General features: G+C 44.3%; 1 protein-coding gene across 3 annotated transcripts in view; it reads left to right on the top strand.

Annotated features, from left to right (window-relative positions):
* NEDD9 (neural precursor cell expressed, developmentally down-regulated 9) overlaps positions 1-24,368 on the top strand; it is a 79,095-nt gene that overhangs the window by 32,564 nt on the left and 22,163 nt on the right. For all 3 annotated transcript variants that reach the window (XM_079984941.1, XM_079984940.1, XM_079984942.1), the window contains exon 2: positions 10,725-11,171. In XM_079984941.1, the coding sequence (XP_079841067.1) occupies positions 10,731-11,171 (441 nt within the window). In that variant the 5' untranslated portion in view covers positions 10,725-10,730. The remainder of the gene's footprint in view (positions 1-10,724; positions 11,172-24,368) is intronic.

Genomic DNA, 24,368 nt, shown 5'->3' with positions numbered 1-24,368 from the left:
CGCCCTCCAGGGGCAATCTGAGCGAGTTGGCACAAGGGGGCAAACAAGGGGAGGAGAGGAGGGGAAGCTCCATTGCACTAGTAGAACCCCTTGTGTTGACATCCACCAACATGCTGGCTTAGTTAAATCTGGCCCTGAGTGTTTGCACACGATTCTTGCAGGGTGGTGGCACTTCTTTGTGTGGGCTCCATGTGACAAGCTGCTTCTATGCAGTGCTTCACTTGTGCTGCTGTGGCACGGTCAACCTTCCCAGTGTGGCCCCACTTTGGGGGAGCAGAGAAGGAGGGATATTCCACAGGTGCATCCATGAAATTGCATTTCCAAGTGTGGTAAGCTCCATATTTGAAAGAGGCCAAGGCAGTTTTGCATGGTTTCTTCATGTGATGGAATAAATGTGCTGTTACGGGGATTGCCACATTTTGAAGCAAGTGAAGTAATGACATCTAATGTAAATGAATCTCTTAATATCAGGGTCATGCGTTCGAGCCCTGCATTCGGCAAAAGATTCCTGCATTGTAGGGCGTTGGGTTAGATGACCGCCATGGTACCTTCCAAGTCTAAAATTCTGTGATTCTGTAAGAATATTAAGTCTGGAGTCTTACAGGATCTTCAGCAGCAGGGTCTTGTCACAATTACTTCTGCAGTAAAGATACAGAATATCTGAAACCAGAATACCTGTTTGTTTCTTTACTGATTCCCATCTTTTTGCTGCAAAGAGAGTATAAATTAGAGTAAGAGAAAAGGCTTGGCGTGCTTTCGCAGGATCATTCATGAAGCCTCAGTCATCCCTGGACTGCATCACAGTCTTGAAGACTGAGTGAAACATCTGGAACCTAATAAACCTATTGGCTATATGCCTGCCACACCTTTAAAATTAGACTGGCATTGCCTGGTTCATCTTGGAAGTGAATCTGAGTTGTCGTGCCAAAAGAGAAAATGCAACTGGCATGATTTTCCCGCCTAAAGCAAAAGACCTTAATAATCTTTTTTTTTAAAAAAAGGGGGGGGGAGCATTATGGTTGAGGGGGCATTTTTAAAAACTTCTATTGTTTGAGGCTGATAAACTTCACCACTGCATATTCAGATCCTCCCGCTTTGTAATGTAGAGTGAAACAAAGGCAGGCAGCTCGCTGGAAGAGTGAATTGAGAGACTTGCTTTTCTCCTGCCCAGGCCAACATTTTTCCACACTCTGCTGCTTCCAGACAACTTGGCAGGGCTAGTGGGCTCGGTGACTGGCAGCCTCTGGCCTGGAGATGCACAGGAATGAAGTGGCCGGGCATTCAGAACTCAGCACCTTCTCATGGCTCCTGCCAAGGCTGGGAAGCCATCACTCTTTATTTGCATTAAAAACACATCATCCAGTTTTTGGGTGGGGGGGTGGAATATCTGACTGCCAAATAAAGCACACGGGTGGAATTATTGTTGGCCAAAGTGTTCTGCAAAGAGATCCCTCCGATCTCCCCTCACGAAACTCTTTGAGAACCGTTTGTACTTGATATGAAAGTTTGGCCTTCTGTGATAATGGTTGTGTTTTGCCTGAGGGTTACAAGAGTAACGACGAACACACTGGCTTCTTAGGTTTGTACTTTGCAAGTGTCTCATAGCTCTAAGTAAAGACACATCAGCAAAGCAGTTTATTGATGATCTTGGTGCAGCGCCTGCAGGCAATTTTAGCTCAGCATTTGCATGATCAAAATGCCATCCTGCAACAACATTGAGATGTAGGGCACTGCTCAAACAAGGTGTTTGTTTTGTGCTGTCCGCAAATACTGTCTTCATCAAAATGCCATCCCAATCCGCAAATTCAATCTGGATTTACCATTTCCATGGAAAATCCACTGAAGTAAAATTAAAAATGTGGAACTGGGAAATTTGGCTTAAGGGGAGGGAGCGGGAAATCGAGGGACATTTTGATGTGTGCGATATTGTGCGAACAATGTGAAAAACTTTCATGTTTGAGTAGCACTAAATTCACAGTAAACTCTGATGTGGAAGTGAGCTTAATCTCAATACTGTTGTGGCAAACCACTTTCTAGAAGCTGTTTCATTTTCTTTAAATATATATATATAAATGATCAGGTTGGAAGCCCATCCCATAACCCTCTTGTATAATAACCACCCTATTTAATATTTCTGTGACAAATGGCAGCTGAAGGGGGGTCATAGGATCCTGTGGACTTCCTCTCTGTCGACAGAAGGGGAGGTAGGTTAGGTTAAGAGACAGTGACTGGCCTAAGGTTCACCCAGTGAGCTTTGTGGTTCAGCAGGGATTTGAACCCTGATCTCCCAGTCCGGTGCTCTTAAGCTGCTGCCATGATGCACCAGAGAGCACCAGAACAGAACAATCGTCTGCATCCTGTAAGCAAACAAACAAAAATCAAAAGAAACTAAAGCCATAGTGTTTCTATCTGTGGCGGGATCTGCACAGCTCTGGTTCTCACAGAATCTCCTGCTTACCACAGATTTGTGACACACAATGCTTCAGTAGTTTCCTCCTTGACAGTACCATACAATAGGCACTTTATTCCAGGGATGGGGGATGAGGGAAGCGGAAGATAAAAAAGAACCGACACAGAACTGTCTGCCAGATTCCCGACTAGAGATGTCCATTGTCAGCCTCCACAACACAGCATGTGCTTCTCTCTGTTGATACCCTGGCCCTGCTTTATGGCTTGGGGCGTTTTCGCCTCCTCCTGTCTGCGTCAAGTCCACGCAAGTTAATAGCTCACAAGGTTTAATGGGCTGGTGGTGCACTGGTGGGAGGAACTCTCTTAACTTATTAAAGCTTCCTTGCTGGTTCACCAAGAGGTTGTTCTTATTTGCCATGTTGAGAATCAGACCTCAATTCTTCAAGTTCATTAGGGGATACTATGCCACTCATTCTCTCTGTGCCTAGCCTACCTCACAGGGTGGTTGTGAGGATGAAATGAGGAGGAGAGAAAACTACATACAGTGGTACCTCGGGTTAAGAACTTAATTCGTTCTGGAGGTCCGTTCTTAACCTGAAATTGTTCTTAACCTGAAGCACCACTTTAGCTAATAGGGCCTCCTGCTGCCGTCGGGCCACCGGAGCACGATTTCTGTTCTCATCCTGAAGCAAAGTTCTTAACCTGAGGTACTGTTTCTGGGTTAGCGGAGTCTGTAACCTGAAGCATATGTGACCTGAGGTACCACTGTGCAGCACTCTGAGGAACTTGGGCAGTGTGTGTGTGTTTAGAAAACAACTGGGTTTTGTGTGGCTGGAATGTCACCATTTTACAAAGCAAAGAGTCGTATCTGCTGCTGTCATCACTGGCCCCTAGCAGGTTACTCATGAAAGGACTGCGGCCCTCAGACTGCCAATTCCTTTGGACTTAAAGCCATGCATATGGAGAAAGGGAGGCAAACGGTATTAGAGGCAGACCATTCTTTCTGCCTTTAAATTTTTATTATTAATAATAATCTTGGGAAATTAGTCACTTGCTTAAGCTTCTGCTTGAGAGGCTTACATCATCCTTTTTTTGTTTGAGCTCTTACTTCTCCTCCCTCCTTTTTCCTGTTACTGTCTAAACATGAGTGAGATAATTGGATGACCTGTTTAGGGTAGTTTTTGAAACGGCTCCTAATAGAAACGAGCAGGCATTTCTCCTTTACTCAGAGGTGATAGTTTCCTTGGTAGCTATAATAATAAACTCTCTGTGTATGTAGGTGGCAGTAGTTGGGGAGGCAGGGGCAGAGAAAGAAAAGTTAATCATTCTGGTATATGATAGCTCAATGTACACAAGTGTACGTGCCTGGGAGCATTTCCCCCGCCTCCTGCTATGACAAAAAGATTCTGGTGAAAGAATGGATGCTTAAGTTGTTTTCTGATGAATAATTGTTGTCTGGGGGAGAGGCGGACTAAGGGTGCTAGGGTTTTTTGGTTTTTTTGTGGCCACTTTTGTTAGCCTTTAAAGAAGCCATTGTACACAATCTCATGGTGCTGCATTAGTTATCATCTCTCTGTTTGCTCCATGGCTGCGCACCCACCCACCTACCACTGTCTTGCAATGGACGTCATTCGCCCTGTTTACTTTATGAGGCCGGATGGAATACTCCCTGCGTTCCCACCCCTGCCTCTGCCTGGCCTCTTTCCCTTTGGCATTTTAAAGCTGTCACTTCATATCCTTCTTGAATGTTTCTTTCATCTCCTTGCCCTGATTTTTATTTTACTGAGTAATTAAAAAAAATAGCAGGCTCCTGTTTTTATATAGCTACTTTTGTGGCCTAACAACCCACATCATGGTGTCGTTTCATGGAGGAGTATGCTGGAAGAGAGCTGCAGCTCAGTGGTTAGAGCATCTGCTTTGTGGTCCCCGATTCAATCCTTGGCCTCGCCAGGTAAGGCTGGGAGGAGCTGCTGCTGGCCAGTGTCAACAGCACTGATCTAGCTTGAACAGTGCCCTGACTCAGTACACTGGTACCTCGGGTTACAGATGCTTCAGGTTACAGACGCTTCAGGTTACAGACTCTGCTAACCCAGAAATAGTACCTCGGGTTAAGAACTTTGCTTCAGGATGAGAACAGAAATCGTGCTCTGGCGGCGTGGCAGCAGCGGGAGGCCCCGTTAGCTAAAGTGGTGCTTCAGGTTAAGAACAGTTTCAGGTTAAGAACGGACCTCCGGAACGAATTAAGTTCTTAACCCGAGGTACCACTGTATAAGGGACGCAGGTGGCGCTGTGGGTTAAAACCTCAGTGCCTAGGGCTTGCCGATCGAAAGGTCGGCGGTTCGAATCCCTGCGGCGGGGTGCGCTCCCGCTGCTCGGTCCCAGCGCCTGCCAACCTAGCAGTTCGAAAGCACCTCCGGGTGCAAGTAGATAAATAGGGACCGCTTACCGGCGGGAAGGTAAACGGCGTTTCCGTGTGCGGCTCTGGCTCTGGCTCTGGCTCTGGCCAGAGCAGCGATGTCACGCTGGCCACGTGACCTGGAAGTGTCTCCGGACAGCGCTGGCCCCTGGCCTCTTAAGTGAGATGGGCGCACAACCCCAGAGTCTGTCAAGACTGGCCCGTACGGGCAGGGGTACCTTTACTTTTACCTTTACCACTGTATAAGGCATCTTCCTGTATTGTATATTGTAGCAACCTAAACATCAAAAGAAACAGAGGCTTCAAAGGATGGGAGCCCCACACAAAAAGATGCAAAATAACTTGCCATGTGACTGATCAGTGCTAACAGTTCTGAGGAAATGGAGGGAAAGTGTTTTTTTCCAATAACTGTTACTCTTGTATTTAAGTAGCTTGCTTGCCACAGGTATCCAGGAATTCCATGCAGGTGAGTGAGCAGGCAGGATCCCCCATCCCTGACTAGTTGTCTTAGTTTCTATGCGAGCTGCAGATACAGTAAAGTCTTTCTTTATTCATAGCTAGTGAGAAGCTGCAGCAAGGTGGCAGCAAGGGAGCACCCATACCTCTTCCCATCTCCATCGGTCCACTTTGTAGCCTATTAAAAGGACTAGCAATCCTGCATTTCCATTCTGGCTGCAGAGGAGGGGGCTCTCCCCTACACACTCCATGCCCAACACAGAACTGTACAGCACAGGTGACTCGCCTCCTAGCAAGCTAATAACATTTGCAGCCCAGTAACTTGTGGGCTTACTTAAAAAAAACTGTTGTAACTTTCTTTATTTACCCCGTTCTTTAGCAGGATAAAAGGCTCCTGGAGCTGTGTACAAGTACAGACAGTCCCTGCCCTCAGGCTTATAATCTAAAATGTATGACAGGCAAGGAAAAAGCAGTGGGGAGGGAGGAGGAAAAGGTAAGCTCAGGTTCCAGTATACGGTATATGTTTGCATTAATTTTGAGCATCTTTAACATTTCATGGGCACAGTGGCTCCCAGCTTGTGATGCCGGGTAAACCAGTCCAGCAAAGTGAGGCCATTTTAGCTCACTGGCCAAGTCCTGGTCAAAGGAAAAGAGGGAAGACTCTTATTGATTCCTGTTTATTGGCATTCGTGGTTCTTTTTTCCTGGCACCCAAAATTATTACTGACATTTTGTCTTATCCCCCCCCCCCTTCTGTCTTCTTTGTTCTAATTAAAAGCTGGAAACCTGAATGGTTCTGCTTGACTACTCAAACTAAATGTTTGCTTCCTGTTCACCCAGCTGTAAATCAGAGACCTGGCATGTTAGGTTTTGGAGAAGTCAAAAGTAGTTAGGCTTGGTGCTTTAACTAGTTGTAGCACCTCCCCATAAAATGCAGGTAGGAGAAAGTGGTGTACTATATATACATCTGGCCAAGGGTAAAACTTTGAAAAAGAGAAAGATTTCAACAGTTGGGTAAGTTTTCAAGTGACAGTTATCATAGAGCAGATCTATGCTTCGGGTGTGAATTTGGTTGCTACACAGGAGTAAATAGATACCCCTAGCACAGGGGTGGGGAAGCAGTTGCCTTCCAAATGATGTTGGACTGAAATTCCCATCTGTTCTAGCCAGCATGGCAGATTGTCAGGGGTCACTCATCTGTGATATCTAGCCCTCCTAGAGAAACAGATTTCCCAGGCTCTGCTCTCACCTGATACCTTCTATGCAATTGGGTGTTCCTTTATCACATATTAATCGTGGCTCATATCTTCCTAGTCCGCCAGTCTTTTTGGAAAGACATATTTGGCTAAATACATTTTTATCTGCTTATACAGTCCTGTTTAACTCACATGATAGCAATCTTTATTTGTTCATATGTGTTTGTCTCAAAGCTGGATATGATCTTTGTTAATTTGTGTTGATTCATTCTTCTGTATTCAGTTTGCCTTGTATCCTGTTGATAAACCCAATAACAAAGAATTAGGATTTTTTGGCTGGCAAGCTTCAATTGACCATATTAGTTGAGCTTTTGTTGAGTAGTCCAAGGCGGCCAGTTTTCATTTGTTGAGAGAACATATTTTAATCAGTAGTAGTATGAGTGTAAAGATAAACCAACTTAGTTGTTCTATACTTTCTTTGGTTCTGGTTCTTGCAATAGTGAATAAAGCATTTAATCTTGAACATAGCTTCTTAACCTTCTCAAGAAGACACCTGTGTTGATATTTTGATAATATGCAAATTTATTTAAATGTAGCTATGTTATCAGTGAAAAGTCTCATTAAAATCTCTCTTGATTAGCTGACAGCCCTACTTAGAATGTATTTTGTTATTTGTGGTGCTCTCTCAAGCTTTCTCTCCCCTTCCCCATCAAATCAGCATAATTTCACCTTCAAATAAGAATACTTATTAATTAAAAGCAACAGAAATGCAGGTTGTTGGGTTTTAAAAAAAAATTAAATAAATCTATATTTGAGGCTCATACAGTCATTCCAGATTGACTTGACTTTATTCAGCATGCTAATCAACCATGTAGTACCTTAATTTAAGATACATTAAACTGAAAAAAAAAATTACTTCGCAAATCCACTCCCTGCTCTTTTCTGAACGAGTAAATAATAAATCCTTCTAGTACTGTTAGAAACTAGTACTGATTTGTGTTTGAGGCAGGGAGAGACTGGAGCTTCATCCTCTGCTGTCAAAGTTTGGCTTTTTTCGAAAAGTAAAACTGATTTCTCCTTCGTATAAACTGTCTGCTGTTAAAAGGACTTTCCAGAAGCCACCAACCATCACAGAATCATAGAATCATACAGTTGGAAGAGACCACAAGGGCCATCGAGTCCAACCCCCTTGTTTAGGATGAGCTGTAACAATTCATTGCTATGTCTGTGTGTTTTTTGCACTACATATACATTTTCCTCTGAGAGAAGAGAACTCTTGCAATTCATCTACAGCTATCTGGCTCCTCTGGAGTACAGGACTGGGCAGTCTAATGGCTGCCAGCGTGCTTTGCTTAGGACCACGTGAGCCAAGAAGTAAAGCGTTCTGGGCCTTTGTGAAGGCGTCCAAGAATGACAGCCTATACAGCTTGTCTGCTTCCCACTGACTGCCTAGTTTGGCTGACAGCTTCAGTACCGAATGTGCCAGACAGCCATGTATACAGAAAGAAAGAGAGCGAGAGACAGGCAAAGCATGTTTTGTCTGTGAATGGAAACGGCATATTTTTAAAAAGAGGTATGGGTTGGCTCATGTTATGAAGTTGCAGAGCCATATGCAGAGCCGGGGTGCTGCTCTGTAGTGGTGGATGCAGAGTTAGGCCCAGTGCTCGCATTACTCTGGTGGGATGGGAACCTTCAGTGGTGCACAGCTTCTTCCTGAGAAGCCCGACCATGCAGGGAGAAACTGGTCCAAAGCTCCTCCCCATGGCAGGGTTAACCCATGCTCCTGAAACATGAGGCTGGCATGGACAAGCCACATTGCGGCCCTTTCTGTAGGATCTAGGGGTGTCTCTTAATCCCATGCTCAGCAACTCTGCAGCCAATCTGGTGCCAGACGTCTTGCTCTGCTTTACTTCGAACCACATCATCAAGGCCAGGAGGGGCATCTTGTCTAGCCAGACCAGGACCTCCATGCACCCTGCCCAGGCTTGTGCCTCAGGGAAGTCACTTTGGGGCTGCTAATGCAGTGGTTTGACTTCATCCCCAGAGGCACACTCCATTGTCTTTCGAGATACAGTGGTACCTTGGGTTATAGACGCTTCAGGTTACAGACTCCGCTAACCTAGAAATAGTACCTCGGGTTAAGAACTTTGCTTCAGGATGAGAACAGAAATCGCATGGTGGTGGTGTGGCAGCGGCAGCGGGAGGCCCCATTAGCTAAAGTGGTACCTCAGGTTAAGAACAGTTTCAGGTTAAGAATGGACCTCCAGAACGAATTAAGTTCTTAACCCGAGGTACCACTGTAGATGGATGCCAGCAATAACAAGGACCTTAGTTTTGGTTTTGACAGATGAAGCTTTAAATCTCAGCGTGAACAAAGGCTTTCTGGGTAGCCAAGAGAGTGTTGTGCCTCTGCTTCTCTATTCTGCATCTTTACAATTAGGGGGTGGGTGGGTCTACAGAACCATGGACATACCTTTTCAGTGGCATGTTTTCAAATCTTTAAAACGAACAGAACAAAACTTTTTAAAAAAGAGAGCAGAATTAGTTACATTTTAAAATCATCCCAAAGCCATGTGGAAAGAAAAAGGTTTTATCAGCCCACCTAAAATGAAGCAAAGTGGAAACCAGTCCCTAAGGAGAGTGCTTCATTTTGCTTCATTCCTAAGGAAATAGTTCCATAGTTGGAGAAATCACCACAGAAAAGGCCCTGTCCCATCTTCCTTGGCAATTTAGTCTCTCTTGGCAATGAGGCATCAGCAGGTTGTCCAAAGCAGGTCTTAAGCTGCCAGATTTGCCTTTTCCAGGATATTTGCATGCTAACCCTTGCAACAGTCCAGTGAAGTAGATTTTTAATAGTTCCCATTTTCTAGAAGGCAAACTGAGGTTGAGACACAACTGACTGAGCAAAACATTTGACCCTGGGTTTCATTCCAGCATGCTTATCCCTTTTATTGCTATTAAATAAGTTAGCAGTTTTATGCAATATTTACAGCATGCCACATGAAGTAGTAGAGATTTACCTTCCATTTATTCCTTTCAACACATGACTTAACACTTCTCATACTTGAGTTTAAAAGCAGCAGACCTCATTGTTCCCTAGGAAAATTTTCACAAAAGAGGCATACTTTCTCAAGGTTTTTCAAGACCAGACTGAGGTTGCAGTTTAGCAAATTCAGATTCCTGGTCTCCTATACACATGATGAATAGGCGCCATGGCTTAGCTGGTTAAAGTGCCTGTCTAGTAAACAGGAGGTCCTGGGTTCGAACCAGCGGTGTCTTTAGAGTACCTTTTATTACTGGGACATGGGTGGCACTGTGGGTTAAACCACAGAGCCTAGGGCTTGCTGATCAGAAGGTCGGCGGTTCGAATCCCTGCGACGGGATGAGCTCCTGTTGCTCAGTCCCAGCTCCTGCCCACCTAGCAGTTTGAAAGCATGTCAAAGTGCAAGTAGATAAATAGGCACTGCTCCGGATGGAAGGTAAACAGTGTTTCCATGCACTGCTCTGGTTCTCCAGAAGTGGCTTAGTCATGCTGGCCACATGACCCGGAAGCTGTATGCCGGCTCCCTCTGCCAATAAAGCGAGATGAGCACTGCAACTCCAGAGTCATCTGCGACTGGACCTAACAGTCAGGGGTCCCTTTACCTTTACCTATACGCATGTTGAGATCCTTGGTTATAAATGTAGAACAGAGATTTTTTGGCCTGCATTTGAACTGGTATTTCAGGACCGGAATCCTAACTCCCAACTTCCAGGGCCCCATCACACCCCCACAGAGGATATAAAAGATTATGTATGTATATTTAGACAAATTGACTCCTACCATAAAGCAGGGATCTTACACTCTAAATCCATGTCTCTCCAGATATTGTTGGACTCCAATTTCCATCAGCCCCAGCCATCATAATCAGGAATGATAGGAGTTGTAGTCTAATGAGGTCTGGAAGCCCAAAGGTTCCCCAGCCCTGCCATAAAGAAGCCTATACTCTTATTGTACCCCAACCTCTTTCTCTCTGTTTTTTAAGGATATGGGGCAATTAAAAGTGATGGGGGAGTGAAGGCTGCCATTTTGACTTTTGGCTTCAGGTGTGTCAGTGTCCATGGCTGCTGTCATTGTGTTTTTAATGTCACATTTGTGCAATGATCCCCCCCTTACTCGCACTGAGCATTCTTACTTCTTTAAAGAACCTGAGTGCGTCTGAGATGGAATATTTTGTGCTGAAGTTCTCTCCTCCGTTTTTTCCTCAGAATCTTATGGCAAGAGCTCTCTACGATAATGTTCCAGAATGTGCAGAGGAGCTGGCTTTCCGCAAAGGAGACATTTTGACCGTGATAGAACAGAACACGGAAGGGCTGGAAGGATGGTGGCTTTGCTCCTTACACGGGCGGCAAGGCATTGTCCCGGGCAACCGTGTGAAACTTCTCATCGGCCCTGTGCAGGAGAGTCCCTCTAACCAAGACATGGCCAATTCGGGATCTGTACACCAACCTTTTAACCAGCCAAAGATCTACCAAGTACCTAGTGCTCATGCTTCTCCTCGGGATCCGGTCTACCAAGTGCCTCCTTCTTACCACAGCCAGGGGATCTACCAGGTACCCACCGGCCATGGTTTTCAGGGCCAAGATGTCTACCAAGTGCCTCCATCTGGGCAAAGGAGTTTTGGCAGAATGGATACCTCCCCTATAAGCAACAAGGTGGGTCCAAATTATCTTGAGGCATCTGTTTCAAAACCGTTTCCTTTGACTGTTTAGTTTTGGGGTAGGGAAAGTAGCTGAACGTGGTGGACTTCAACCCTCAAAAAATAGATAAAGCCTCAGTTAGTCTGGTATTTTTTTCTACCACCAGTGATAATGAGATTATTTTTTATTTATACATTTTCCAACATTATATATATATACATCTTACAATTGCCTTTGATCAGCTCATATCTCAAGACTTCCCAGTCCACCCCTCCATGGCATCTTATTTGATCCTACTAGTTGTGCTACATATCCTTTTGTTCCGTCCAGTTTCATTCTATACTATTCCTAGTTGTTATTAACTGCTGTTCACAAATCAAACCCTACTTGGAGGTTTATTTGACTATCATACCTCTTTAGATACCCTTCAAAATGTTCCCACTCCTCCCTTATCAGTGTCTCATCTCGATTTCTTATGTTTGCTGACATAGTAACTAACCCCACATACTCTATTATCTGATCTTGCCACTGTTCTTTTGTTGGGATTTCTTTGTCCTTCCATTGTTGTGCATAGATTATTCTAGCCGCTGTGGTCGCATAGAAATAGGCAGAGTACCTTCTTGGGGATGTCACCCTTTGTTATACCTAATAAAAAGTTCTCCTTTTTTGGAAATGTAAACCTAAACATCTATTTAAATTCTGTATAGATTGTCTATTATCTCCAGGGGATAATAGAACGAGTTGAGTCTGTAGGACTCAATCTTCTGTCTTGCTTAGGACCAGTAGCTGAGCCAACATTTGGTCAACTTGGATATTTGTCCCTCATTGAAGTGGTCCCATATAGTCCCTGACACCGCATACTAGGAGAAGTTCCTTCTCTTCCATACTGTGATACAAGAAGAATCAAGCACTGATGGATTCTGAGAAAATGGTAAATGAAGAATCCCTAACTGGTTGCTAGTAAGCTTGCAAGCTTTATTTGGCTTATTTATTTGGCTAATCAACTAAAGTTAGAGCTAATTAACTGGTTGTCTCTGGTGAAAGTGTAAAAGCTTTAGCAGCCTAAACTCTTGTGCACAGGGGCTACAAAATATGGTACTCAGTATTTCTCATGCGGTCACCAATAGACCTCTATTCTGTTAGGCAGCTTTGTCTATTATTAAAACCATGCAAATGCCAACATTATGTAAAGGCAGCTTTTTGTTTAATGAGTTTACAGGATGTATTTTAAGAAATGGCGCCAGATGTGACAACAGTGCCCGACAAGGAGAAACAGGAAATCTAGGTAATCTTTGATTTGAAAGGGTGACTCAAATATTAAACCTGGAGCAAATAAAAGTGACACTTGACATCTCTCTGCAGGGTTACGTGCCCATTGCATGAGTCAAGGCAATTGCTTCTTGGAAGTTAGTGGAAGGCCTGCTCTATAAAAAAAATCCTTTGCATTTCATCTGATATGAAGCAGCTGGAAGGCAGGGCTATCAGTAAATCCTCTGTAATATTTAGAGCTCGTTGCTGAGCCCTTATAAATGTGTCTCGGTGATGTACAGCAGACAGGGATACTCGAGCAGGAAGTGCATGTCTGGAAGGTGCCACGGTTTAATCTTTCATTGCAGTTGATGTTGGCAGGAATTCTGGCTCTTTCCTTTTAAAACTAAAGCTGCAATCCTTCTAGCTTGTCCTCGATTCACGCCCCATTCACTTTAAGGTAATGACAGGCAGAGAAGTCTATTTCCAGCCTGTGTCAGTTTTGCATGAGTTCATTCATAAAACTGCTCTCTTATTTTTGCATCCATCTACAATTTTCTTTTAAAAAACATGGGGATCTGCATTATCTTTGAATGCATTTTCCACAAAAGACATATTTTCATATATGTTTTCTCCAAAAATATGCATTTGTGTATGCATTTTAACCTGCTTTATGCATTAAAACACACATTTCTATATATGCATTTTGGTGCTTTTTTAAAAAACCCAAGACTGCAAATTCAGAGCAGTGTAAAAACTGAACGCTAACTGCTTTCTGATCGATGCATTAGTTTGGGAAGTGTGAATCAGGTCAGTTGACTTTTTTAAAAAGCCAAACAAAATTGTTCAGCATCCTCACTTTTAGGTTGCTCTAACTAGCAGGAGCTGGTGTGGACTCTTATTTTCCATTGGGACTCTTTAGGAACATTTTCCTGGTATTCTGATTACTAGTTTTGGTGTGTTCCCCATCCCTTGGTAAAGATCAGGTTTTCTAATGGCAGAGAAGGAGTTCCAAATGAATTCATTCCCATATTACTCGAAAGCAGAATTGCAAAAGCTATTAGTCCAGCTGCCCACCAAGATTTGTAACTGTCTTATATACAGCATTAGCTTTTGGAAAGCTTCCCTGCCCAGTTAGTTGGAGACTAGATATGTGACTGTTTACAAGCTTAGTCTAAAGGGATGTGCTTTGTTACTGGTTTGAATCCTCCTTGAAAGAAAAGTAGTTTTGGATGGGTGGGATTATGCAAGCAGATGAGATACCACTGAACGTGCTACTGAGATTAGTTCCATCAGACCTGCACAATGTGTAAGCTCTCTGTCAGGTGCTTGATCGGATCCTGAAGCAAATGTCATCGTCATGTCTCACTTCACTCTGGACGCCACTCCACAACAAAATGCCTTCATCTGCCCCAGCTGCAACAAAACATGTCTCTTGCATATTGGTCTCTACAGCCACAGCAGGCGCTGTAACGTTCCAGCAGTTTTTCACCTCCAGAGGTGCACTGCTCCATCATCTCCCAAGGCAGACAGATGCCAACAGTTCCACTCTGCCATTCAGCTTTCTTAACTCAGCTGCGGCCTGTAGCACCTGTATGCCACAGTCAGCAGCAGAGCATAGTTGCTGTTGCCCAGCCAGGGAAAGTGGCACATATCAGATAGGTCAAAGGGAGAGAAATAGATAGTCTGCACAGAGAAGACTAGTGCCTCCAGATGTCTCTTCTTCCGTCTCACAGGAGGTACTCAACAGTGAACTTGGAGCTTGCTTGCTTGCTTCCTTGATGGGACTCAAAAGCAGAGATAGACTCAAAGAAGGCCAAAAGATGGACCAAGAGACAACCGTTGCAGACTTTGTGGAGCAAGATCCCCTGAATGAAGGGATACTGTTTGATATGCAAGGATGGCTGCCATGTGACAGCAATACTGGATCCTTGTAGGCTGAAATGAAGAGCCTGTGGGCTTCCAGATGTTGCTGGACTCCAACTTCCACCAGTCCCAGTCCAGATGGCCAATGGTCATTGGTGGTGGGAGCTGTGGTCTAACAATGCCTGGAGGACGCAGGCAAGATGAGTCTAAGCACTGATCCCACTGTGAATGGTTCAAAGCCAGGTGGCTTATGAAGTCCTTTGTGCGCTGCTATATGTGGCTGCTGAAATGTGTCCAGTTTAATGAGTTGCAGATTGCTTGTTTAGAAATGGTGTAGATAAATTAGGATCTTTATCACAGCGGTTATCTTGGGTGTTGTTCTGATGCCTATACCACCATTTTCCATGCCTGGAGAACTGGAAATATCCACTCTAGGGCTTTTGGCATTGAGACAAACTTGGATGGCTCACTAGCAACATCCTTCGACCTCATGCTTTTGCATTGTGTATCTTTGTCTTTGCTTCATGAGCAATCGCAAAAGGTTATTGCTGTTACGTTTGTTTATTTTAATGTATTTATGTACCTTCAGTGGTAATACGTTACAATGCTGATAAAATAAACACATCAAAATACATCACGGTCCACAGTAGACTAGCTCAGCTCTGTATTAACAGCCCTCAAATGCCTGAGTGAACATATGGGTCTTTAGCAAACATTGAAAGCCTGGGTTGAATAATTCTCTGCAGCAACATAGGAGGTGCTGTAGGGAAACTAGCACTGAGTGGTTTAAACAATCAATCACAGGGAATGCTGGGGCTTGCAGCTCTGTGGGAACAGGGGGTCTCCCAGCAGCTCTCAACACTTTAAACCAACTACAGTTCCCAGGGTTCTTTGGGGTAACCCATGACTGTTTAACACGGTATGATATGGCTTTAAATGTACAGTTTTCATCACGTAGATATGTTAGGAGGGGATTACAGGTACAAAGGAAACCAAAGGGGTTGTTGTTGTTGTTGTTTTGCTGCCCAGGCCTCATTGAGGTAGAGTTTACAGCTGCCATGGAACAACGCCAAACCTTGAAGTTTCTTTTAACAGGCTATTAGCAAGGCCAATATGATTACACTTAAGGGAAAAGTTTGCTGTAACTCTAGAGTAGTTAGGGAAAGCTCTGAAAACAAGAAAGGAAGGGAAACCATCTTCAAACCCATTATGTTGGGCAGTTTTTTTAAAAGGATAATCTTCAATGCTTTCATGTTTTTCTTAAAAAAATACCTAATTAAAAAAGGATTTTTAAAAAATCTGTTGTGCCTTCCCTCCTCATCTAAACAAGGCAGCCTCTCATCTTAGATCCTCATCCTCAGGAGATCAGTAAAACAATCTTTTAAGTATTTAAGGGAGCTTGGCCTAGTGAACAGTTGAGCTCTAGGTTTCCTTGACGTCTAATGTGATGAATATCTTTCCTTCAACTGGCGGCACCTGTCCCCAGCAGATTAAGTGAACCGCTGTGCCTTCTCTCCCTAATACAGCCCATGCTTACAAGTGTTCTGTGTGTCTTGGCAAGGCTTGGGAGTTAAAAATATTCCATCTAGCATGATCTCAAAGACCCGTATTAATAGCAGAGGGCCAAAATATCTACAAGGCTTGTGGCTGCCCTGCAAATGGGCAAGTCCAGCCTTCTCGCAGGATTTTTCCATACAATCAGCCCGTAGCAAAAGTGAGTGCTTGTTTATTGATCTGTTGCACGCACTACAGATAGTTTTCTTCAAGAGCGTGGCGCTTGTCTCATTTCCCCAGCACTGGGTGTGTTATAATTTGTACATAAGAAAGCACAGTCCTTGTCCTATGTAGCATTGCCATGTGGAAATGTAGATGCCTAAATGTCACAGGCCCCTCCAGGACAGTGTTCGAAATTAGCCAGGCGCCAGGTGCGCTTTGCACCACTTTTGACCAAGCGAAGATGCCTGGGCGCCTGACATCTCCACCATCTGGAGGTGCATGCCTGGGGATCATTGGATCTGGACTGCTTTCACACACTAATACCACATCCTGTAGAATTCCATCAGTTATATTTTATCTGCACAATCAGAATGAATTTCAGGAACCAAAATGCTTTTTCTGTGCAGCCTGAACAGGAGCAGTCAACCTTAAGAAGGAGAGGTTGGAAGAGGCCAATAGATAGACTGGATCAAGTGACTTTTCTTCTCCAAGTTCTCAAGCTAGCTCAAGGTTGTCATTTGAACTAGCCAGACGCTTAACTGAGAATCAATCCCAGTCAGTACGTTGTTTGAAAAATAAGACTTTAGAGTTGTCTTTCCCCAAAATGGCAACTAGACATTCCATTTTGGTGACTGTAACCTTGGTTTAAGGAGTCCTTTGCTGCCTAGCTTATATATCTGAGTTTCTATCACTGTTCCAGGGTGGTGGTGATATAGCCTCTCTTAGGATTTAGGAACATAAGGACTCTGCTGGATCAGGTACACCTACTCTAGCATTCTGTTCTCACAGGGGCAAGCCAGATGTCCATAGGAAACGTGGTAGGAGGAAGGCACGCTTGGCAAATCCACACCGCGATCAACTGCCGCCCGGTAACCAATGTCCCCACTGTGGAAGGATGTGTGGATCCAGAACTGGCCTCCACAGTCACTTACGGACTCATTGTTAAAACCGTGCTTATGGAAGACAATCTTACTCGGCTATGAGTGATCGCCAAAGAAGAAGTCGTCCATAAGCTGTACCTTAGCACAACACCACTTTCCCTGGAGGCCAGGTGCTTCTGAATGCCTGTTGCTGGAAACTGCAGGAGGGCAGAGTGCTGTTGCACTTCAATCCTGCGTATAGGCTTCCTACAGGCATCTTGTTGGGCCGCTGTGAGAACAGGATGCTGGACTAGTTGGGCCATTGGGCTGATCCAGCAGGCTCCTCTTACATTCCCTGCTTGTTATTCCTGCAACTGGTATACAGAGGCATATGCTGCCTTTGGCTCAGGTAGAACACAACCATAATCACTAGTAGCCATCAATGGACTTCCCCCTCCATGAATTTGTCTCTAACCCTCTTTTAGAACCACCCAAATCGGTGGCCATCTCTTTTCTGGATTGCCCACAAAGCAAATGAAATAAAAGCACAACTTTAAAGAAATGTCAATTTAGCTGTTAACAAATTCTTCATTCAACTGAAACACAATTTATAACTCTGTTATTAAGGGTCCTGTATACAGCGCCATCGATGTACGTGGTACTTTTTAATAAAAGTAACAAAAAAAGACAAGCCATTGCCATGAAGAGCTGGTACTCTTAAGTTTTGATGGGGAAGGAAACAGTGGGAGGCAACGAGAGGAGGAGGGCAAGGTTAAAAAAAGGATGCATAGGTGTGAGTAAGGTAAAGGTAAAGGTACCCCTGCCCATACAGGCCAGTCTTGACAGACTCTGGGGTTGTGCGCCCATCTCACTTAAGAGGCCAGGGGCCAGCGCTGTCCGGAGACACTTCCGGGTCACGTGGCCAGCGTGACAAAGCTGCATCTGGCGAGCCAGAGCCGCACACGGAAACGCCGTTTACCTTCCCGCTGGTAAGCGGTCCCTATTTATCTACTTGCACCCGGAGGTGCTTTCGAACTGCTAGGTTGGCAGGCGCTGGGACCGAGCAGCGGGAGCGCACCCCGCCGCAGGGATTCGAACCGCCGACCTTTCGATCGGCAAGTCCTAGGCGCTGAGGCTTTAACCCACAGCGCCACCTGCGTCCCTATAGGTGTGAGTACTGATGTGCAAATGAAACAGTAGAATTCTGAGGTGGTAGAATGGATTGTACCAGTTCAGGATGCGGGTGGGGTTCACAATTCTTAAAAAGTTGGCGGAAGGACACAATTAGCACTACAGGGTGTCAGAACCAGACTAGAACCTTTCTTTCAGCTATGTGGTTTTTTGTTTTTTTAACTAGAAGGGAATAATTTTATATGTGGGGTGGCATTCAGACTGGTGACCCTTCCAGTAGTCAGAAATAATACAGTCCACTTCAAGATCACGATGACGTCATTCTGGTTTCATTTTGATTGGGGAAAAGAAGTGCAACTCTGCAATACAAGCGCCTTGGACTGTTGAAAATCTTCTCTTTCATACACACTTCCCTCTCTTTCCCTCCTCTCTTGCATCCCAGTTCCTGCCAGGACATTTCCAGTTGACAAATCATCTCCTATTTTTCCGAAGGCAGGAGGGAACCTGGTTACTTGTTCACTGTTTTGAACTTGATTCTAAAATGTTCTCATTTGCTAAGTGACTTCTACAACCCTCTCTCCAGTTTAGCTGACTTCCAACTACCGGTATGTCGCTTAATCTGCAGAGAGAGGAACATGGGAGTTGTTTCACAAAATCAGTTTGTGCCTTCTCCCCAAAGCAGCAGATATCTATGTGGGGGTTTGTGGTTCCAAGAAGCTTTTGAAAGAGGTGCCCACAAAGTGAGCGCTCATCAAGCTGTTTGCAAGCAGCTAATTCCCTCTGTGCAAATACGGTGTGTTTTGCTGCCGCGCAGTTTCCATTAAATAAGCACTGAGCACCATAAACCCCATGCTAACGCAGCAGTTGCTGCTGGCAGACATGGTAAGGCAGGTCAAAGAGACGTCTCAAGGCAGGTGATTAGAGTGATGTCATGACTGGGGAATGCTAAGGCCATTGCTGTATCCACTTCTCTTCAGGAACTGAAACACCACTCTGGAAAGAAATGGTCTCAAATTGACTGACAAAAAAATAATGGATGGCTTGAATAAGCCTTTGTTTGAATCCCTCGCTGGAAATGATCCTTTGACTGAATCTCTCATTAGAAACGAGGTTTTCAGTCAGGGTTGTTCGCAGTGCAAAAATTACCTAAGGGGCTGATTCAAACAGTCAGTTTTTCATAGATCTAATCTGCTCTAGACATTCAAAGCAACTGTAGTTTTTGAAGGGTGCTGGGAGTTGTTGCGAGAACCTTATTCACCTCACAGAACTACAATTCCTTGGGAAGAGGGATTGACGGTTAAACCGCTCTCTGAATTGAAGTCCTTTGAGGGTAATAGGGGGTCTCTCAGCACCCTTAACAGACTACAGTACCCAAGATTCTTTGGGAGAAGCCATGAATGTTTAAAAACGTTCAGTCATGATCTATAAATTATAGAATAAATAATATCACCAGGGGCAGAAAAAGCACTTCTGCAAATCAGCACCAGAGATGTTGTGTTTCTCAAATCAGTCTTGGCCTGAACCACAACAACTTTAATCTTTAGTGAATGTGACGTAGGAAATGCAATGTTGTTGACTCTTTGGCATAGATATATATCACTGTTTTATACGGCATTGTTTGGTACTTGGTAATGGTTGCTCTAGAATGAAGTGTAAAGTAACATTGCTGACTTTCTGACATAGTCTTCCAGGCATGGCTTGGCTTGGCAGGAGGCACAGAGCCACGCCAATAGCCTCCTGGCAGCTGCTGCTGTGTGGAGTGGCACCACACCCACTCTGCACAGCCCTAACCACTCTGCAGTCTGCCCTTCCTGGTAAGTGGCACTGCTGCCTGGAGGCTGTTGCTGTGGCTCCATCCCCCTGGATGAGCTGCCCCTGTAGTCTTCCACTATTGCTTCATATACCATTGATGCTAACTGCTAGAAACAAAAGATTATCCTAACAGCTGTTTCTAGACAAACAGCTGTTAGGATAGTTCTTTGTTCCTAGGCTCTGCAGGATGAAATAGCAAGTTTACAGGCATGTGCGTGCATGCACACACATTTTTAAAAGGGTACTAACTTAGAATCCCTGCTATGCCAAGTCAATGGGTGGATTTAGCTGACATAATTCAGTGGAGGAGGTAAATTCTCCCCAGAGGCACTGTCTTCTTCTTGATGATGATGATGATGATGATGCAGATGACGATGCACACTGAAAACAGATTCTAAGACTAAGCCAGCCTTGTATTTAAGCACTCAGCTTGTCACCAGTGGTAATGAATTGCATTCAGACCCGTGCACTGTAATCCATGCCAGTGAGTTAATGGACTGGTGGGAGGGAAATGAGGCACTCCATCCCTTCTCTGTACCCAGCATAGAAACCAAGTAGGTGCCAGTGGAATGTGGCGTTCTCTGTCCCTCCCTTACTAGCACATTAGTGTTGTTGTTTTTAATTCCACACGGAGGGACTTTTGTTTAACTTATAATATTGCAAGCTTAGTAACTTTTGTGGGCTCATTAAGGTGTGGCTCATAGTTAAGTCCTGGTCAAACCTAGTACAAATTGATTGTGCAGTCTCCTAAATCCAACACTTCTTATTTTATTATTTGAAATGTCTTTTTGCAAAATACTGCCCTACCAAGTACTCAAAGCGTACCCCAGCAATCTGAAAAGCAAACTGAACCATGGTGCCATAAAATGCTCAGATCACATAAACACAGAGAACATGGAAAAAATTCAGGCAAGCAATTAACAGTTGTCGTTTACACAAAACCTCCATCATAGTCCATGCCTTTCAGCCTTTGGTAAGCAGAAACAACCCCCCTCCCCTTCTTCATCCAGAGTTGGCAAATAACTCTCACAGTAATGAGTCTATTCACCAGGTCGTTCGTGTTCACATGTCCTTCCTTCCAATTAAGCTGCAGTCCCAGTCTCCATTGAGAAGGAAAACAATAATAGCAAGCAAGATGTATTCCAGAAATATTCTCCCTCTGGCTCATTATTGTTTTTATGCTGTGGTTCACATGCTGCTGAAAAAGTCAAAGGCTTTGGTTATGGTGAAAGCAGCTTAGGCTTGTTTGTTCTATATGCACAAGGCATGTTAACATCAAAGGGAGAAAAACATCTGCACTATTTGAAGTTTGGTTGTGAACCATATTTCCCCCCCCCCCCCCATTTGAACACCACTTTAAAAAAAGCACCCTCATTTCACCCTTGGTCACATAATGCCCCAGTTTCTTGCAGCATGCTTTTCAAACCAAAGTTTATTTTAGAAAAGCAGGCCTCTGAAGAACAACTTGCAGTTTCATTTTAACTATACAGAGGATGCAAAACTGGCTGTGTCTCTAGTGTGGAGGGTACTCTGGTTCAGTCTTCACATTTGAAATTTCTCTTACCTCTTTTAACAGAAGGTGAATACACCCTCAGTTGTGGGATATGCTCTTATTTTATGTGCTTGCTTTTTTAATGGTTCAGGGGTGCAGATGCATCAAAGAATACCCTGGTCCACATATCCATATTTTCAAAATTTTCCAGATTACCAAATCAACAAAGTTCTACTCAAAATAGACCCATTTAAATTAGAAGACCAAAGTTAGTCTATTTCCATGGGCCTATTCTGAGTGTGACTTAACATTGGATATAACTCAGCGTAATTAGATTTGGCTCAATCTTATCCACATCTACTTGGAAGTAAGTCCTAATGAGCTTGCTAGGGCTTTCTACATTTAGGACTGCAGCCAGTAGCTACAAGAAAGTAAGATAAATCATTACAAATAGATGTTTCAATTTAGGACAAAATCAAGAGGTAAGGCCTTTTTCTCAGTGTCCCAGAGGTTCCAGCTGCCACTGCTGGTGGTCTTCCTGCTCTCTGGCGCTAGCCTTAGTCTTTACTATGGAGGGGGTAAATGTTTCACTTTGCTACTGAGAGTGACACTAAGCAGCCTCTGGACTTTAATGACCATGTGAGGCCTGGAAGGTGAGTGGATGCAGAGATGTAGCTAGGGGGCAGGGTGTGTGTGCACTGGGCACCACTCACCCAGGGGGTGGCATTTACTGTGGGGCTTGCAGTGTGCCCGAGCCACGCATCTCTCCTGGGCGTGAGACAGTGGCTTGGGCGCCTGCATGCTCCACGCTGTCAGAAATGGCAGCGTGGGGCTTGTGTCTGCCTGCTGCCTCCCCCTCAGCTGCCCTACAGTTACCTGAACTTCTATTTGTTGTAGTTACGGGTAGGTAGCCATGTTGGTCTGCCGTAGTCGAAACAAAATAATAATAAAAAAATTCCTTCCAGTAGCACCTTATAGACCAACTAAGTTTGTTACTGTATTGGTATGAGCTTTCGTGTGCATGCACACTGTTTCAGTGTATCTGAAGAAGTTTGCATGCACATGAAAGCTAATACCAATAACAAACTTAGCTGGTCTCTAAGGTGCTACTGGAAGGAATTTTGTTTTGTTTTGTTTCTATTTGTTGTGTTTGAGGTGTTTCATTCACACATCCAAGTCATCACTTGATAACTACAATGTATGTGTGAGTGTTAAATTATCCATTTTATTACCTGGCCAAAGGATTTCTCCTGGACAGAAAGCGTAAGAGGAGCGAACCGTTGTTTTTGCAGTCCTGGTTCTATTGCAGCAGAAAAGTCGTCATCTGTTACTGACCACACATAATGGTTGAGAACAGTCATGTATCTCAGCCATTTGCATTTATATCTGTGGTTATTCATCAGCTTTCAGGCTTTCTCAGAAAACCACTAATTGAAGAGTCCTTCTACCTTGAATATGCAGTACAGTAGTAAGAAATGATTCACTGATGTGTGACTGATGATTATTCTAAGGAAAATCCCAGAGTTTTTATAAGATGTCTCTGTGGGAGTAACTGAATGTTTTCATTTTTACACCCAAGCTCTCAGCTGAGCATTAATTGGTTTTTGATCTCGATGGCAGTAGGGATCCATTTTAAAGGAGAATTAAATGGTGACACTGTTTAAAAAAACTTACCTCCCACAGCAGCAAAGACTCTCTGCGGCAAAGGAAAGCATTTGGAATTCAGGAGTTAACATGATTATACATCAGCAATCAAAATGGGGGGCGGGGCGGTTTACTGTGCTGGCCCCACAAGAAAATTTCCAAAATAAGGAGATACTTAACTTAAAAGCAATCCGTACTATTTCTTTTTCTTTTTTTAACCGAGGGGCAAATAGCACACAATTGATTGGTGGAATGCCTATATTGCAACTATAAAACAAGTTTGAAATAGGTTGTTTAGCTGGTTGGGAAGTCATTCTGAAATGTACTTCGACACATGGTTGGACTTCACCCTTGTGGCATCCGTGTGCTCTGGACTGCAACAACCATCATCCTTGGGCATTGGTCATGCAGGCTGGGACTGATGGGAGTTGTAGTCCATCTGGATAGCACCAGCTTAGAGAAGGGTGCTACACACTGTGAGCTCTCTCTCCCCCCTTCTGCCCACAGCACGGTAATCTGCATCCACCCATAGTTTTGACCAATTTTTGACAAGGTTCATGATGTGTGAAAAACAAGTTGTGGTGAGTTTCTATCTCGCCTAGTCTTACTTGGGGGTTCATTACGCTCATAGGTGATAATTTATGGAAACAATAGTTTTTATTTTGCTTTCAAAGTGTATCAACTTACAATGAAATAAATGCCGGATGAGCTGAGAAAGTGTTTATCGGAAGAGGTAATTCAGCAAGCTGCATAGGAAGGGCTTCCCCCGCCCACATCACCTCTTTCCCTGAAAGTGACTCACTGCAAAGAGCACAGGCCTATTAGAGGCAGGTTTCTAATCCAGCTCTGCAAAGATCAGGACCCTGGGCAGGCAGGCAGCATTGGGAAGAGCTGCCTGCCTGCCCACTCACCCTGGGAGAGGGGCCATCCTGAGGGGCCACAACAAAGGGAGCCATCCCTTTGGGGGTTGGCATTTCAGGGGTGGGGCAAGGGCATGGACCAGCCCCCCGTGCCAAGTTATTAATTTAATGGGGATGGGGTTTAAACTTGGGGGTGTTTTAAAGTGTTATAACTTGTATTTGTATTTTTAGTTTACCCTTTTACATTAGTTAAGTGTTTAAGTTACAGTGGTACCTCTGGTTACGTACTTAATTCATCCCAGAGGTCCTTTCTTAACCTGAAACTGTTCTTAACCTGAGGTACCACTTTAGCTAATGGGGCCTCCTGCTGCCGCCGCACCCCCGGCGCGCGATTTCTGTTCTCATCCTGAAGCAAAGTACTTAACCTGAAGTACCATTTTTGAGTTAGTGGAGTCTGTAACCTGAAGCGTCTGTAACCCAAGGTACCACTGTATTTTGTTTTAAGTGGGGTGGGACAGGGCTCCCTGGAAGTCCAAGTATTGCTCTGCCTTCCTTTGGACCACATCAGCAAGGCCGAGGGAGG

Source organism: Podarcis cretensis (genome assembly GCF_951804945.1).
Source record: "Podarcis cretensis genome assembly, chromosome: 7".
NCBI classification, from domain to species: Eukaryota; Metazoa; Chordata; class Lepidosauria; order Squamata; family Lacertidae; genus Podarcis; species Podarcis cretensis.
This window is presented reverse-complemented; position numbering and strand designations above follow the sequence as displayed.